The sequence below is a fragment of the Sciurus carolinensis genome, chromosome 7 (assembly GCF_902686445.1).
Source record: "Sciurus carolinensis chromosome 7, mSciCar1.2, whole genome shotgun sequence".
In the NCBI taxonomy this organism is placed as follows: Eukaryota; Metazoa; Chordata; class Mammalia; order Rodentia; family Sciuridae; genus Sciurus; species Sciurus carolinensis.
In genome coordinates this window covers 144,359,879-144,378,050 of record NC_062219.1, presented here as the reverse complement: position 1 = coordinate 144,378,050, position 18,172 = coordinate 144,359,879, and the positions used below count along the sequence as shown (strand labels likewise).

Here is an 18,172-nt window from a genome sequence, read left to right as displayed (position 1 = left end):
TTCACCTCATTGCTGAGGCTAGCCTCAAACTAGGGATCCTCCTGCCTCAGCCTCCTGAGTTGCTGGGATTATAGGCCATGTACCACTGTTCCTGGCAAATTTCCACTTCTTAATATCTCACAATGGGGACTGAAAGTCAACACATGAAACTCTGGGGGACACCCTCAAACCATCAACTCTTACAATCCCCATAACAATATGAGGCTGTTAGAAGAGTGGGCAAGCATTCATTCCACAGACACGCCTCTAGTGCCTAGGAGGTGCCACACACAGTGTTAGGTGCTGGGCAGTCAGAAGTGACATGAATGTTTCTGACGGCAGTGAATTTGTCATCTGTGGGATCAGAAGATGATAAACAAATGTCTAATATAACGTGAAGCAGTGATCAGAGCTACAGGGAAAAGGGCTGAGCTGGAGCTCAGGCAGAGCACCCAGCGAGCACGTGTGAGACCCCGGGTTTGACCCCCAGCTCCGGAGAAATGAAATACTGGATAAAGGAACAAAATGTGACAGGGATGTCATTTCAGATGAGATGGTCAGGCAAGGTGAATCTGAGAAGGGGAGTTTGAGCAGAGGCCTGAGTACCGTAAGCAGGGATGTGTGTGTGAAGCGGGACAGGGTCAGGCAAGGCTGCAAAGGCAGTGCAAAGGCCCTGGGGCAGGGCGGACTCAGCCCACACGGTGCACAGGGAGGAGGCCAGCATGCTGGAATGCAGGGCCCGTAGTCCTAAGTGGTAGTGACATAAGCAGGTCAGGGTTAGGTCAGGTGGGGCCTCAGGTACCCTGAGGACTTTGGAGCTTAAGTGTGGTGGGCATTCACTGGTAGGTCTGGATTCTGGTGGGACTCAATCTGCTTTTATTTTTTAAAGGATGGCTCTGGCTGCTGAGCAGAGGGCTGGTGAGTGAGGAGCAGTGTTAGAAGGAGGTAGACCAGAGAGCTCAGCGGTTCCCATACAGATGCTGGTGGGTGGCCTGGATGCCCCGCCAGGGCATGTGTTTTGCAAGCGGAGCAGGCAGGATTTGCTGATGGTCAGCTGTAGGATGCATGAGAGACACAGGAGACCTAGATGGCGTCGAGGCTTAGGGCCAACTGGTGAGCTGGCGATGCCATTTGTTGATAAGGGAGGAGCAGTTTGGGGGTAGGGTTGGAAATGAGGCATTCTATTTTAGATCTGTATGTTTGAGTTGCTGCCAGGATTTAGTTTTGTCTTCTATGAAATAGGGATACAATATTTATTTTACTTATTTTTAATGAGAAACAAATGGGATCATTTCGTGTGAGCCCGCGTGTGTTACCAGGGTTTGAACCTAGGGGCACTTTATCACTGAGCTACATCTCCAGTCTTTTTGATTTTTTATTTTGAGACAGGGTCTCACTAAGTTGCTGGGGCTGGTTTAGAACTTGCCATCCTCCTGCCTCAGCCTCCCCAGTCGCTGGGATTTCAGATGTGTGTCACTACCCAGGTGGGATCACTTTCTTTTGATGCTATGAAGATAGAAGGTCCATTTTTTTGTCACAATGAAGCTAGGAGAGAGTTCCTTCTAAGAGAACAGGAGGAAACTCCCCTCTTATTACTTAGATGCTCCTGCACGTTGTACACTTGTCTTTCATGTCAAGAAATGATATTGGAGCCAGGTGCGGTGGCACAGGCCTGTAATCCCAGCGGCTCGGGAGGCTGAGACAGGAGGATCACAAGTTCAAAGCCAGCCTCAGCAAAAGTGAGGTGCTCAGCAACTCAGTGAGACCCTGTCTCTAAATAAAATACAAAACAGGGCTGGAGATGTGGCTCAGTGGTCAAGAGCTTCTGAGTTCAATCCCCTGTAACCAAACCCCCCAAATAAAAGAAAAGAAAAAAAAATGATGTTGGGCCTAGCACAACGACGCATGCCTGTAATTCCAGCCACTCAGGAGGCTGAGCCAGGAGGATTGCAAGTTCAAGACCAGCCTCAGCAACTTAATGAGGCCTTCAGTAACTTAAGTGAGATCCGGTCTCAAAATTAAAAATAAAAAGATTTGGGGATATGTTCAGTGGTAAAGCACCCCAGGTTCAACCCCTAGTACAAAAAAATAAATAAATAAATAAATAAAAAGGTAAAGAAAGAATGATGTTGTTAATAGGCCCACTCTCCATATTTATTTAACATTTATATTATAACAGAGCATTTCTGTAGGTTAGGTTATATAACATTTCTATATAGGGCATTTAAATAGGTGATGTGTAATAAATACTATAAATGATAAATAATTAAAATATAGGTCACAGACATTTAACTGGAGCGTGCCCACAGGTAGACCAGGTCCTGTTCCCGGACTCCATGCTGGTTCCCATCGGCCTTTGTAGTACGTACCATCCCCCATTTTCAGATGAAAAGGGCGACGCGGAGAAATGGTTCCAGGTGCCACAGCTGTAAACGGGCCAGTGGGGAGGCCACCCGCTGCTCTGGCTCTGCTCCTGCCCTCTGTGCCAAGCAGCTCATCCCAGGCTCTGGGCGAGTGGCGGCTGGGATGTGACCGCACAGGCTTGCTTCCGACCTGGCCCCAGCACCCCTGACCCAGGCACGGCGCTGTCTTCGTTTTACCAAACCTCTGCTCAAAAGCAGCCTGTCAGTGGGACAGCCCCTGCCGCCCAGCCCTCCCCAGGCCACTGCCTGCCACCCAGAGCACTCAGTGTCCTCTCTTCTAATGTCCTGAGGTCAGACTCCTCCCAGCATTGCCACATACAAGCTTTTTCTGGTGTCCTGTTTTCTCCAAGTGCCCCGCCTAGCCGCCAGTTGTTACAATTGCTTTAAACTCTTGCAAATGTCACCTTTTCACTCCTGTGTGGAAGCAGACCATGTGCCAAAACGAGCTGAATGCTGAAGGCGAGAGATAAATATGACGTGACCCCTGACCTTTCCAGAGACATTAAGTTAGAGGACAGGTTCCCGTGCCTTTCAGTCTTAGGCCCCACTCCCAGCACCGCGTGGGTGTAAAGCTGGCATTCAAAGAATATCCATTCGTTTATTGAGCGCCTACTACCTACCAGGCAACTGGTGTGGTAGGTGCTGAGGATATGGGGGGAAATCAGAGGCGTAGGGGCCCTGTGGCTCCAGGGGCTGGGGTGAGTCTCAACCTGCCCCCAGAATCCCTCTCATCCCCGGTAGGTGGGGGACAAGTTGGGTACAGTAAAGGCCGCAGGAGGCTGAGAGCTAGGAGCTGAAGCAGAGGCGGAGGGGCGGGCGTGGCATCTGGCCAGGGCTGCTCATCAGTCTGGCAAATCAGACGTTATACTCACGTGCCACTGCCGCTTTGGAGACCCTGGCCCAGCTGCGGCTTTCCTTGCTTCACGTTCTAAGTGGGCCCCAGGCCTAGGATGCGGGAAAAAGCTGAGCCTACTCAGACTAAACTGCTAGAAAGGCGGCTGTACCGTGGCGACGCGGGGCGGAGGGGGCGGCGTGTGTGACTCGCGCGTGGAGTAGGACTGTTTAGAAGGAGAGGGAATCCAGGGCGCAGCGCCTAGACCTCGGAGTCTGGACTCCAATCCCAGGCCTGTTGCTTACGTGTGTCATCTTGAGCAAACCCCTCAGCCTCCTGGGGCTCATTTTTATCATCGGTAAAATGGGTCTCCAATAACCTTAGGGTTAGTGCGGGGATTAAAAGGGAGAATGCCTAGGAAGCTCTTCCAGCGTGGTGCCCGGCACGTAGGAAACACTCCCGCGGCGGAGGTTGTAATCGCCAGCCGCTCACACCTCGCGGGATGCCCTGGCCTCCCCAGGGCCGTGGCGCCCGCTGCTCTCTTCTTAAGGCTATTGGGGCGCGCCCTGCTTTGATAGATTTATTTGCTTGCTTGGGGCGGGGCTTGGAGCGGAGCTACCCGGAGAAGGAGGAGGTGAGAGCAAAGAAAGGCAAGAAGCGGAGGGGCCGGAGGCGAGCGAGGCGGGACCGGGGCGGAGTCAGGCTGGGCTCCCAGGCCCGGCGCAGTGCGCACCCGGACCGGGCGGGGGCGGGCGCGGGCGCGGCGGCCAATGGCGCGCGGCGCTGCGACGAGGGCGGTGCAGGAACCCCGGCCGCTGACAGCCAAACTCGCCAACTCCGCCCTCGGCCCCGCGGGATCCCGGAGCCCGAGCCCGCCTGGGGCCGAGGCCGCCCGAGCCGCGCTTCGAGCGAACATGGCAGCAGAATGAGGAGGCTGGCGCCGGTTGGTGGCCTTGGTTGCCGCGCTGCAGCTCCAGATCCGCGCCCGGCGCGCTCCGAGTCGCACCCTTAGTCGGCCTCCCGGTGGCCGCTGGCTTCTTTCATTGGGAACCAGGGCGGCGGAGAAAGAAGTCCCCGCAGCGGAGCCAGCCCGTGCTTTGGGTGTCGAATCGTGTGTGCGACCCGCCGGCTGCTGAAGCGACGCGGCAGAGAACCGGTCCGGGCTGCGGCGGCGCGCACGCGGGGATGAGCCGGCCATGGAGCGGCCTCGGCGGGGCGCACGGAGCCGGCCGGCGCCGCTGCGGGAGCGCTGCCTGAGCCCGGGCTCCGCAGGGCTTCGGGGCCTCGGGCGCACGGGGGGGTCCCAGACGCTGCCTCCGTGAAGGACGGGAGTCCTGCGTGGGGGACACTGCAGGAGTCACCGCACTGAGGAGCCTAGAGCCTGCTCCGTCCGCATCTCGGTGCGCTGTCGGCACCCGGGCGCCTTGCCCGGTGCTGGGCGGCTGGCGCACCGCGGCGTGGTCGGCTGCAGGAGCCGGTGCAGGATTGGCTCGAGAGGTGTGTGCGCGCGCGTTGGACTGGCGATCGGGGCAGGAGCAGAACCGGGCGACCTGAGCAGCCATGCTGCCCGGGGTGGGCGTGTTCGGCACCAGCCTCACGGCCCGTGTCATCATCCCGCTGCTCAAAGACGAGGGCTTTGCGGTGAAGGCGCTGTGGGGCCGTACGCAAGAAGAAGCGGAGGAGCTGGCCAAGGAGATGAGCGTCCCCTTCTACACTAGCCGCATTGACGAGGTGCTGCTGCATCAGGACGTGGACTTAGTGTGCATCAACCTGCCGCCGCCGCTCACCAGGCAGATCGCTGTCAAGACCCTGGGTGAGCAAACCGCCCCCCACCCCCCACCCCGGCTCTCCTGCCTTCTCTCGTTTTTTTTTTTTTCCCACCCCGCTGCCTTTCTCTTCTTGTCCTTTCCACATCCCAGAGGCTTACACAGCGTCTGAACCAACCCGGGGATCTGTGACCCCACACCCCACTCGGAGCTCCCCCGCCCTGCTGCCTGGCCTTCGCCACCTGCGCGCCTCTCCCCTTTTCTCCCGGCAGCACCTGAACGCGCTTCTCCATGTGCGTGGCGTGGAGACCGGAGGTGCCTGGGTTCGGGAGATGTGAATCAGGTGGATGCCGAGAGCAGGAGATCGGTTGCTACTCCCGGAGAGGAAACTTTGCCCTCAGCTGTGTGTGTAGTGCCGAGTGTGGGCGCGTAGGCACCTGGGAGAGGCGAGCAGGCAGCCCGAAAGGGCCTGAATAAAGGGCCGCACACGTGTCTGGGTTTTCCTGGGGGCGATAGAGTACCTGCTTTTCAGCAGCTGTGGCGCCCTGCTGGGGTGGTTTGTTTCTCTCCACTGTGAGTTAGTTTAGTGTGAGATTAGAGATGTAACAATCGGCTGGACCCATTTCCTTCCGGGAGGAGGGAAGGATGGCGAGAGGTGTTGGTTGCATGTGTGTCGGGGGTGACTATTAGAATATTTTAAGAGATGTCATCGGTACTAAAGATAGGTAAAACCGGAGTAATTTAACCTTTGCGTGCAGCCGACCCGCAGGTACCTTCTGCACCGATTTGGAATAATCTTTTACTTTCAGCGGGCGGACACTCTAGTTTCTGCAGCATGGATAATTTGTGTTGGAAAAGGCCCAGAGCTGCCAGTTTCTTTTGAAAGCATGTGATAGTATCTCTTTCACTTCCTTCAGGAATCATTCAGAGGTTTGGCGTTGACAAGCAGACTGTCATCCCCCCCTTCTTCATCTGGTCCCCCAACTCCCTCCAGGCCTCTGAACAGCCTCTCCACTGCATTATCAACCTCTCTGCTGTGCTGAGGACAGAGAAGTGCAAGTGTTTTGTCCATCAGCAGCTCCCACACAGACCTCAAACCATCCCGGGGAGATTGCTCCCTCCTTTCTATCCCAAGCAATTTAATAGCCCATCCTGGAGCGCTGGAGTTTTATTGGTGAGGAAAGAACCCAAGCTTCTAACAAGAGGAGATGAGATGGATGTCTATTAAGGACGTGCTCAAGGTTGGCGATTTTAACGCTAACTTTATTAAGCCTCTGGCCTTTGTAGCCTTGTTTCTTTGGCCTTGAATTGAATGCCATTGAGTTCTGGCCAATATTTCTTTTCTCTTGGATGGAACATTTATGTTGGGTAGGAAACTCCCTTATTTACATCGGATCTGTGCATGTCGGATAGATTATAACCAAGCTGTAGTGCGGATCCATGGGGCAATTTGTATAAAAACTGGTCCCTGTTGAGCCGCATCTATCAGAAAGGCCCTATTGGAACGTGGCTTTACTCTGTGCAGGACAAACAGGCCCACAGAGCAACCCCAGAGCAGGAGAGTGCCAGTTTGGGGAACAAGGATGCTCTTGTGTTCTGAACATCTCTAGCACTGTGGCCCTGGGGGGTCTGGTCCAGATTATTTGTTTCTGGATACTTCTATGCTTATTTTTAAACATCCCTATGAGGACTGGGGATGCAGCTTAGTGGTGGAGTGACTAGCATGTGTAAGGCCCTGAGTTTGATCCCCAGAACTGAAAAAAAAAAAATCCCCAAAACTTCTTCATTGATAAGACTAATGTGAATCATCTCTTCAGAACCAAATGTGGAAGGCATCATTGACTTGGTTTAGTAAGTATAACTAAGAAATAGGATTTCATTCATGTTTTTGAGGTAGATTGGGGGGCTCTTTTTTAAGCCCTCTTTTGCAGGCAATCCAAGGCAGTCCATGTTTATGGACAACGTGGGGACCCTGGGATGAGATGTGGCTGGACTTTGTGCGCAGCCTCATCTTTCCCGGAAGACCCCCAGATGAGGTTCTCTGGGTTGTGCCCGCGAGTACCTATGTGGTGGTCGTCTTGGCTGGCTTCACGGTCAGGGCTAGATGTTCAATTCAGTACAGGAAGTGAAAAACCCCAAACCGTTATCAGGCTGCCCTGCTTGGGGGTTTACAGAGGGTTAGTGTTTGCCTGGAATTGAAACCAGCCACCCTTTCACTAGTCCTGGTGAATTCTTTTAGCAGAATCCTGGGCTTCGAGTTGCTTGTGCAGTGAGAGTGATAGACCTGTGACCTTCTGTTGTGGAGACGTTTCTACCATGTACAGTCTCTACACTGCCCAAGGAGTCTCCTGAGTATTTGCTGTGTGCCAGGACGTGTGGTAGGAGCTGTGTATAGTGTCTTGTTTTGTGACTAAAGTAATCCTCTCAGATAGGTACTAACCCCAAGGAGGCCACTGAGATTCAGAGACGTTGAGTTGAGTTGCCCAAGGACACACAGCTAGAGACTGGCACCCAGCTTTCTGGTTGGTCATTTCTTCCCCTCTCACCACCTCGTCCTCCTTCCCTGCAGTTCCTTCTGTCAGTTAATGCCATTGCAACAGGACTTGTTGGAGATGTCCTGGGTTCCTCCTGACCCTACCCATGGAATCGGTTCCCACACCGTCTCCTGAACCTCTCTATCTTCCCCCTCTGTGCCATCACTTCCCCCACAGAAGCTAAGCGCTTACCTAATTTCTGAATTGGGTTCCACACGGTCCCAGCCCACCCCTGCCTGCCTCTGTCCCTGCTTCCCCTATCAAAGGCTCCCTGTCACTTCCCAGGAAGACCGGCTGTCCTGCAGGCCAAGCGGAGCCCCGAGATTTCAGCACAGATACGCGACTGCTGCTTCAGTGGCTCACAAGTCCCTGCCTCTCTCAGGAACACCCTTGTCCCTGTGGTCATGATTGATGATCTCGGTCCTGCAAGACTCAGTGCGTTAGCGCCTCCAGGAATCCTTACTTTAGATCAGTCCCGCCCCGTGTTCCCTTCGGAGTCCTCAGCATGGTGTGACCCAGCTTCTTTTCTAGCACTTCTTTGCATACATTTGTTAAAAATTTAAATTTTGTTTAGTTAGTTTGAATAGGTTCTATATTCACATGATATAGAATTCAAATGCTATGAAAGTACACAGTGAAGAGTAAACGTCCCCAGTCCCTGTCCTCCTTCAGAGGCCATCAGTGTTGTTATTTATTTTTTTTAGAGCTCCTGTTCAAGATTTTTCTAGGGATATACTGAAAAATACATGTGTGAGAATTTTTAAATCCTCTCGACACAATTGGTAACATCCAGTTCACACTGTTCTATACTTTGCTATTGTTATACAGTGTTATTATGAAAATCTATGTATATTAAAAATGTAGTATCTTAGCCATGGTGGCGCACATCTATAATCCCAGCAGCTTGGGAGACTGGGGTCGGAGGATTGCAAGTTCAAAACCAGCCTCAGCAACTTAGCGAGGCCCTGAGCAACTCAGTGAGACTGTCTCTAAATAAAATATAAAAGGGCTGGGGATGTGGCTCAGTGGTTAAGCACCCCTGGGTTCAATCCCAGAAAAAAGAGTAACATCTTAATTTAATGTTATATAAAATTTAGATGCATTATATATGTTTTATAAATATATATAAAGCACATAAATATATAAGCACATATTTATACACATATATAAATGTTTATTATATATAAAATATACAAATATTTACACATACAATTGACCCTTCATCTCCCTGGATTCCACATGTGTGAATAAGGTCCTGGAAAATGAGACTGGTCATATTATTTTATGTGACTGGACATATGTGAAACAATACAGCAGGACAACTACTTACAAAGCATTAAGTTGTATTAGGTATTCTAAATAATTAAAGGTGATTTAAAGTTTATGGGAAGACATGCCATTTTCTATGAAGGACTTGAGCATCCATGGATTTTGGTATCTGAGGGGTTCCTGGAACCAACTGCCCACAGATTCTGCAGAACAACTGTATACACATGAATATATTTATATTATATACACATATAAAACTCAGAGTGTGAAAGTATCCTTGTTCCTGTTTTTGGCTGTATAGTATCTCATTGTATGGCAAAATCAAATTTTCTTTAACCAGTTCCCTATTACTCAACATTCAGGTTGTTTCCAATCTTTTGCTCATGCAAACATGACGTGAATAATCCTGAGCATGTGTTGTTTTGCACACGTCAGTTTCTTTGTAGGATAACGGAACTGAGAGCTAGTCCGTGGGCTTCTGCTCATTTCAGTTAGCAAAGGTGTTGCCAGATGAACTGGCGCCCGAGGTGACACTGTGCCTTGTCAATTTCCCTGGCACCTCCAGGCCCTTGACTGCCGGGTGCCTGCAGGCAGCAAGGATGGATTCACTCACCTTTGTGCCCAGAGCAGTGGGGCTCAGGGCTGGCACCATGCCCCAGCCAGCCTGTGGGCTCAGCACCGCCTGGCAGTGCCCAGTCTCCCTGGACTCACACAGTAAGCTGTCCAGCCTGTTCTCTAGAGGTGGACAAAGTGGGTGCGCGTGGCCGCACGTAGATCGTGCATGTGCTCGCACACCTACACTCCGACTCGCTCTTTGTTTTCCCGGGTTCCCTTGGCACCTGGAATAACACCCAGGTGCCTGACAGTGATCTACCCGGCCTAAAACAGCCCTGCCTCCCCCATCTGCTCCCCTTCGTCAGTGGCTGCACCTCCCGCACCCGGGACTCACTGCCCTCCAGCCTCTGGGCCCCTCTCCTGTTCCTCCACAGCTGCATCCCTTCCCTGACGGCAGGCTCTGCCCTGGCTCTGTGCTTTGCCTGGAAGGCTGTCCCCTTGCTGCTCCCGGTGGGCAGCTCATCCTCACTTTCCAGCTCCAGTGAACATGTTCCTTGGGGAGCGAGGCCTTGCTGGACTCTGGCCTCCGGGTCCTGCTCCTGCCATCCTCTTTCTCTTCTTGGTGGCGCTGTCAGAGTTTGTGACCATCCCTTTCGCTTGCATGGCCGTCGTCTTAGGGTTCTTTCTCCAGCTAGAAGGTGAGTTCTTGGGGGGTTGGGCCCTCCTCTGTCTTGTGCCTCCTTGGTGCCAGCTGCCTTGTCACCTCTTAGACACTATAAATATTTGTTGAAGTGTACAGAACCCATTTCCAGGGCATGAGTGTATCCCTGAGGGAAGGCAAGGGGTCACAGACACGAGGTGCCCCTCAACGGGCAGCAGATTGGTCCTGTGCTCAGTAGCTTCTGCCTTTCCAACTTTAACATAGCCCTCCCTCTCTAGGGATCCCTTCAAGGTGCAGACACCTGGGGGGGGACCTGAGTCACAGTTTCTGTCCAGTTCACTGTTCATGCAGACTCTGGAATAGGCAGGTGTCCAAGATGACCCGACCCTCTGCCTTTGGGGACCGAGGACCTCTCCTGTTATCATTTCTCTGGCAGGGAAACTGTGCCAGAAATACCTGCCGCCTTGTGTGGAATGTGATGACATCTGTCTTCACGATCCCTGTCCTCGTTTTTGGAGACGGTGGTGCAGATTCTCCTGGGAAAGGCTCCCCATGGGAAGGGAAGGCTCCCTTGGGGCAGTGAGTAAGGTTTTCACTGAGCTCTGCTCTTCCGCACATTGATCTTGCCCCAACCTGCTTGGCATCATTAGCCGAGGACCTGAGCGTTCTGCCCTTCCCTGTCCCACTTCACGGCTGCAGCAGTTGCTTAATGCTGAGGGGACAGAGGTGAGACAGGAGGAAACAGGGCTGAGGCTTGCAGGCCACCGTGGCCACACCAGCAGAGGCATGACTGCGGGTGATGACAAGGGTGTACTTGGACTTGCTGGCCACTCCGAAATTCTAGCCAACCCTGCGTTTCCAGTTCACCCTTGAGGTTTCTTTTGGATCTGTTCCTATCTTAATGCTGCCTGAAAGGGGTGATGGTATTTTTTCTTGCTGGGTTCCTGCCCCTGTGCGCTGCAGGAAATGATTTTAGTCCATCAATTTGGTGAAGAGCTGAGGAAACCCCTGGGCATTATGTAAATGAAAGAAATTACCCTGTTTATGGTTAGGAAAAGTCAAGCACCACCAGTCTCCCTTCTTCTCACTGAAATTAGGTGCAGTTGAAGGATTCCTTTGTGGGTGATACCTGACTTTGAAAACAGACAGTTCTGCAGAAGTTTAAATTGGAGTGAGAAGAAGGTAAGATGTTGAATGTTTTGGTAGCTGAAACTGAGGAAGAATGAGAGCATCAACAAAAAAGTAGAAGTAAATAGCATGTTTTGAGGGTTTCACTAAGAAAGACACAGGCAGTTCATTATATGTTTTGATCCAGGGCAATCACGGCCCAGCAAAGAGCATCGTAATATTATTGGGTGTGTGTTTCAGAAGCTAAACAATGATAGGAAAGACTGCCAGTTTGCTAGCATGTGACTTTGGGAGAGGTACCTGTTCTTCCTAAGTCTCAGTTTTCTTATCAATAAAAAGGAGGAAATGACAATATCATATGGTGTGGCAATTAAAAGGAGGGGTATATAAAGGCTTGGGTTTTGTCCCCACTCAATTATCTGCATCAGCTCAACAGACATGCATGTTTTACTTCTCCCTAATACGTTCAGTTCTGTATCCTGTTTCAAATGGTGCTTTGCAGTCTTCCCCCCCCCACACACATTTTTTTTGGTACCAGTAATTGAACCTAGGGGCACTTAACCACTGAGTCACATCCCCGGCCCTTTTTTATATTTTATTTAGAGACAGGATCTCACTGAGTTGTTTAGGGCCTTGCTAAGTTGCTGAGGCTGGCTTTGAACTTGCAATCCTCCTGCCTCAGCCTTCTGAGATGCTGGGATTACTGCAAATCCAGTACAGTTGGCTCCCTGTGTCTGTGAGATTTACAAGATTGGATTGAACCAACTACAGGTTGAAAATGTTTGAAAAGAGAAATCGCACCTGCATTGAACACGTACAGACTTTTTTTCTTGTTGTTATTCCCTAAACAATACAGCAGAACAACTGCTTGCATTGTATGAGGTATTATAAGTCATCTGGAAATGATTTAAAGTATACATGAGGACTTGTGTAGATCATATGCAAATACTCTGCTGTTTTATACAAGGATTTATCCTTGGACTTGGGTATCCTTGGGGGTTCCTGAAACCAACCCCTGGCAGATACCAAGGGACAACAGCTCTGGCTTCGCAGATAGGTGATCAGTAGAGATGCTGCTGCTGCTGTCAGGTCCTCACGATTGGTCACTTGTGCTGGCCATCTCATGGAACCCAGGAGCAGGAAGGGAGCTGGGGGTTGCTGTAAACCCCTGGAGCTCGTTCTGCTCCCCTCTGTCAGCTTCCTCGGCCACCCCTCTTCACAGCAGCCTGCTCTGCCCACGTGGTGGGCGAAACAATCGTCTGCACCAGCTCCCGGAGTCACGAATCCCAGGCGCGGCCCCTGGGAAGCCCAGCCCCGTCTTCCCAGCTGTGCCTGCTTGTGTCCGCTGCTCTCCCGGCTCAGTGTTTTCTGTGGTCACTCACAAACTAGGGACGCATCAGGAGTGCTGCCGGGCCCACTCAGCTGGACAGCAGCAGGTGGAGGAGGGACTGAGTGGTCATTCGGGCCGAGCGGCACCGCGCTGCTAACTGTGAGAACACAAGCTTGGGGGCCATTTTTACAGATGTAGATGATTCTTGATGGTGTCAAGTCTTTACTGGATGAAATGCACATCTGGAGTTTCATTGCTTTTCAATGACCATAGGAAAGCAGTAGACAGAAATTATGTATGTGATGACCCAGTGATACCAATCCCGTTATTATTAAATATAAGATGTAGATGTTTTTAAAGCACAGTGGTCCTCTTATCCTAGGGGGATATATTCCACTACTCCCTGTGGATGCTTGAAACTGGATTGTGCCAAGCTCTGTATGTTTCGTTTTTCCTGTGTATATATACCTCTGGTAAAATCCAGTTCATAAATTAGGCTCAACAAGAGATTAGCAACAATAACAATGGGACAGTTATAACAGTATACTGTAACAACAGTTATGTGAGTATATCCTCCTTCCAAATATTTTTTTTTTTTTTTTTTTTTAGGGAGGGTGGTACTGAGGATTGGACCCAGGGACACTCTACCACTGAGCCACATCCCCTGCCTTTTTTATTTTTTATTTTAAGACAGGGTTTCGTTAAGTTGCTGGGGCTGGACTTGAACTTGTGATCTTCCTGCCTGTGCAACCAACACTCTACAGTGTACCATGTTGCCAAGCTATGAAGGTCAGTAAGTTAGGTGTACTCAGGGAATTTCTTTTTGCTACTAGGAATTGAACTCAGGCACACTTTACCACTGAGCTACCTCTCCAACCCTTTTTATTTTTAATTTTCAGATGGGGTCTCACTAAGTTGCTTAGGACCTTGCAAAGTTGTTGAGGCCAGCCTCAAACTTTCAATCCTGCATCTGTCTCCTGAGCCACTGGGATTAGGGGTGTGCACCACTGTGCCTGGCAAATTTCTTAATATCTCACAATGGGGACTGAATTTCAACATATGAAACTTGGGGGGACCCACTCAAACCACGTGTATGTCAGAGCTGGAGTGTGGTGACGAGGGCGTCTCTCGGGGGAGGTGTCGGTCTGTTTCCCATAGCTGAAACGAAATGCCTGAGGCTGGGAAATTTGTAAAGAACAGAGGTTTACTTAGCTCAGGGTTCTGGAGGTCCAAGAGCATGGCACTGGTTTCTGCTCAGCTCTGATGAGGCCCTTCTGGCTACATCACAGCATGGCAGATGACAACAGGGGATCATAGGCTTACACCACTGGGCTTGGCAGTCAGTACATTTTCTACTGATGAGGTTTTTAACTCATGAATGATCTGTGGAGACAAAACCCTTTGTATGGATGCACACACGTCCCATGGGCCCTGTTTCTCTGGAGGACCCCAACTTAAACAGCTTTTGCCTAGTTTGAGTCTACCTGGCCAGGCAAACTTGGTCATGATGCACCGGAAAGTCAGATCCCACAAGTGTAGGTGCAGAAAGACATGCTGCAGAAACTGCTCTGGCCGGTTCAGCTGTGAGTCTCTGAGGCCCTGCAGATGAAGGTCCTGTCTAGTTCAGACTTAGGCCAAGGGAGCGTTGGGGAAATGCCGTCACTCACTGCTGAGAGCCACTGCTATGGTTTGAATGTCAGGTGTCCCCCAAAAGCTCATGTGTGAGACAATGCAAGAAGGTTCAGAGGAGAAATGATTGGGTTGTGAGAGTCTTAGTTCAATCAGTGAAGTCATCCCCAATAGGGATTAACTGAGGTAACCGAAGCGTCAGGGTGTGGCTTTGGTGGTATATATTTGTATCTGGAGAGTGGAGTCTCTCTCTCTGCTTCCTGATGATGTGAGCTGCTTCCCTCTGCCACGCTCTTCCGCCATGATGTTCAGCCTCACCTCGAGCCCTGAGGAATGGAGCCGGCCCTCTATGGACTGAGACCTCTGAAACCGTGAGCCCTCAAATAAACTCTTCCACCTTTAAAATTGTTCTGGTCAGATCTTTTAGTCACAGCAGTGAAAAAGCTGACTAAAACGGCCAGCTTGACGCTTCACCCTGACAGGGTCTGTACCTGTCTACAGGGGTTTGATCAAGTCTGAGATGTCTTGGGGTTTAGATGTTCCTTGAGAATAGTTGATGTCCAGCTGTGTAGTTTTTAAAAATGCAGAAAAATAACTTTACATGAAAATGATACAATTTTTAAAAATTCCCTTTCTAATCGTGGCAGCCCATGGAACATTCCGCTGCTCTTCTGGTTAGCATCGTAGCCATCAGCGAAAACTAGAGGATGCTGAACCCCCATCAAGTCGGTTTGCAACTTTAGCACTTTGTTTCAGGAAGGTGTTAGCTAGCTAGCTTTATACCATGAAATTCACCTATGTGTTCCAGAGATTTTTAGTAAATGTATATAGCTGTACAGCCATCACGACCAAAAGAACATTTAGAACATTTCCAACACCCTGGGTTCCCCATGCCTGTGTGCAGCTGACCCGTTCCTGCCACTAGCCTCTGATCTGCTTTACGTCTCTGTGGTTTGCTTTTCCTCGAAATGCCATAGAAATGCAGTCTCCTAATGAGTAGTCTTGTGTCTGGGTTCTTTCATGGGGCATCACGATTTCGATGTTCATCTACATTGTTGCGTGTGTTCGAAGTTCATTTCTGGTTACTTCCGAGGAATAATCTGTGGTATGAATATAGCACTTTTTGTGTCTCCATCCACCATCTAAGGGGTCTTCACATTGTTTCCAGGTTTGGCTGTTGAGTAACGCTGCAGGGGACACCTGTATGCACGTCTTTTGTAGATCTGCATTTGCATTCTCTTGATCAGACACCTGGGACTGGAATGGTTGATCATATGGAATATTTATATTTCAGTTTTGCAGAAACTGTGACACTGTTTTTCCAAAGCAACCGCATGCTTTCGCATTCCCACGAGTGACGCAGGAGGGTTCTGATGTCTCCACGTCATCCCCAGCACCTGGTATTGTCAGTCTTTTTGATAAGAGCCATTAGAGTTGGCGCCTGGCGGTATCTCATGAATTTGATTTGCATATTCCTCCCGACTAATGACATCGGTGTCTTTTCTTGTGCGTTTCATCCAGTCATGCCTTGTCTCTGGTGAAATGTCTATTCAAATCTCTTGTCCGTTTTTAAATAGGGTTTTGTGGTCTTGAATTGAGTTGTAAGCGCTGGTTTGGTGATTTTCTTAGTTTGTGGCAGTAGCAGGCTCCAGGTGGGGCAGGGGTAGAGCCACCCCCTCATCCCTGTCCTTTGTTTTTGATTTCTGGACCTAGTACAGTTGAACTAATTCTCCAACCCAAGTAAAAGAGCTTTGCAAATATTTGCTAAAATGGCTCATTATGCAGCAGGTGGGGCTGGTCGGGGCTGCAGCCTTGCCTGGGGCCCTGATAAAGGCACGCCACTCTGCTGGGGACGTTTGCAATTTGCAGATTATCTGCGGTCCCCATGGTCTCCTAATCCCCTATTTTTCTCAGTGTCTGGAGATTATTGCTCCCTCTTTCCTCTCTCTCTCTCTCTCTCTCTCTTTCTCTCTCTCTCTCTCTCTCTCTCTCTCTCTCTCTCCCATTTATTTTTATTCAGTAAATGTCTTTTGGATGCCTGTAGCGCTCGCCGTTGGCTGTGGTGGGAAACAGCCTGGAGAGTAAGACACAGGCTTTGTCCTTGGGAAAAGATAAACACCGGCAGACACACGGAGGCGATGGGGTGTGTGGCGAGGAGCATGCTCGGCGACAGCGTGGTACCAGGGAGGGTTCACCTGAGGCACGTGAACGCTCCCCACTCCCCGTCGGCCCTGGGTGAAGAGTCGGCCACCAGGGGAGCTTCCCAGGGCCAGTCTGCGGAGGGCACTAGAACAAAGGGAGGAGGAAACGCTGTAACAGAACCCTGCTGGTAAAAGTGCCGTGTGCGTGAGTGACAGAGAGGAGGTGGGAGGTGCGCCGTGGGTGGGACCTGGAAGGGGCATCTGCCGATGGCTGGTGAATCATTCCTTTCCCTTCACTGCCAAGCTCAAGAGAGGAACTTGAGTTTGAGTTTAGAGATAAGATGTTCAGGAGCTGTGAGGAAAGGCCTCACTGTCCCCAGTGTCCTTCCCCTCAGGCAGCTGTGGGTCCCCGAGGAGGTGGCTCTGCCATCGCGGCTACTGCAGGCTGAGGAGCTGAGAGCGGGAATGATCTGGAAGACCTTTGTGAGGAGCTGTGGCTTCAATGGAGCAAGAAGAGGGGTAGGGCTTAAATAATTTAAAGGGAAGGTGTAGAATGTTCTGGAGTCTTTTGTGGCTTTTTGTGGGGAGCTTCCCGGTGTTTCCCACAGTTGGCCACCTGGAACAATGTTAGAGAGATCTGAGGTTGTCCTAAATTCTCAGCAGTTCACTCTACATTTCAAGATAACCAGAGAAGAGTTTGCAGGTCCCCACACACAGGACGGATAGTCTTAGAGGCCGTGGAGATGCCGACTGCCCCGATTGGATCATTTCACACCATAGATGAGTCTGGAATCATCCCATCAGTTCAATATAAATAAGTACAAATGTCATAGACCAATTTCAACATTAGGAAAAGAATGCCCCATAGCCTAAAACCAGTTTTCTTCAGCAGCAGTCAGTGCCACTTTCGTGGTCCTCTGCCCTCGGATCCCACACAGTGACAGTCACAAATGACCGCACTGCGGGGTCAGCGAGGGAAACAGCCCGCAGAGCCCTGGAGAGAACCCGGCTGAGAGGGGCGGGAATGGCTGCCCTAGAGGGTGTGGGAAGAGCTGCTGGAAACGCCCTGAGGACCAAAGTCCTGTGTGTGACGGAGTCGGAGTCAGGGCAGCTGGGGACAGGAGGGCGGGTAGGGTCTTGCCCCTGGTTTGTGCTGCTGTCGGGTGGTGGCAGTGACTCACACCCTTGGAGGACATTCACGTGTGGCGTGCAGACCCACCTCTCGGTGTCATGACAGCTCACGGAGACTGGGCCACCTCTGTGTGGCTGCCATCGCAGGAGGTGGCTGTAGGAAGAGGCCACAGAGGTAGAAGGAGTAGTTAAGTCTCGACTTGGGACCTGGGAGTCAGTCACCAGAACCTTGTGAGGTGACCCCTGTGGCTAGATTTTTAGAAGATCCCCAGATGAGACACGTCACGTATCTATTTTGCTCCATGTCCAAAGGGAAAGTTCCTTGTCGAACTTGATAGTACTCTGTTGAAAGTGAGGCACCTTGGTATTTTTCATCAGTGGAAAAGTCGGCCAGTTTTAAGAGGTGGTCCCACCAGATCCCAGAAAGCCTGGGGGACTGTAGCCAGGCAGGTGTGGGAGTCCCACGGCCAGCACTGGATCCTGGTCTTGCCGTGAGCTACGTGGCTGTTGACTCTTCACTTAATGAGTCTGTTTCTTCATCTGTAAACAGAGATAATAAATGCACTAGCTCCTGAGGTTGTCAACCTAAACAGGGCTCTGCTCAACACGAATACTCAATAAACATGGAGATCCGACTTAATCAGGACATAGTGTGGTGAGCCATGGTCCATTCATTCTTTCCTTGACACTCTAGATCTATGCTATGCAAAGTAGTAGCCATTAGCCACGTGTGGCTCTTCAAATTTACGTAAGCTAAAACTGAACAAGAGGAAAAATTCAGTTCTTCAGTTGCT

The 18,172-nt window shown here is 50.8% G+C and overlaps 1 protein-coding gene across 1 annotated transcript in view; it reads left to right on the top strand.

Moving 5' to 3' along the window:
- Positions 1–4,086: 4,086 nt before the first annotated feature.
- Gfod1 (glucose-fructose oxidoreductase domain containing 1) overlaps positions 4,087–18,172 on the top strand; it is a 101,283-nt gene continuing 87,197 nt past the window's right edge. The window contains exon 1 of the mRNA XM_047557211.1: positions 4,087–5,047. Within this exon, the coding sequence (XP_047413167.1) occupies positions 4,795–5,047 (253 nt within the window). The 5' untranslated portion in view covers positions 4,087–4,794. The remainder of the gene's footprint in view (positions 5,048–18,172) is intronic.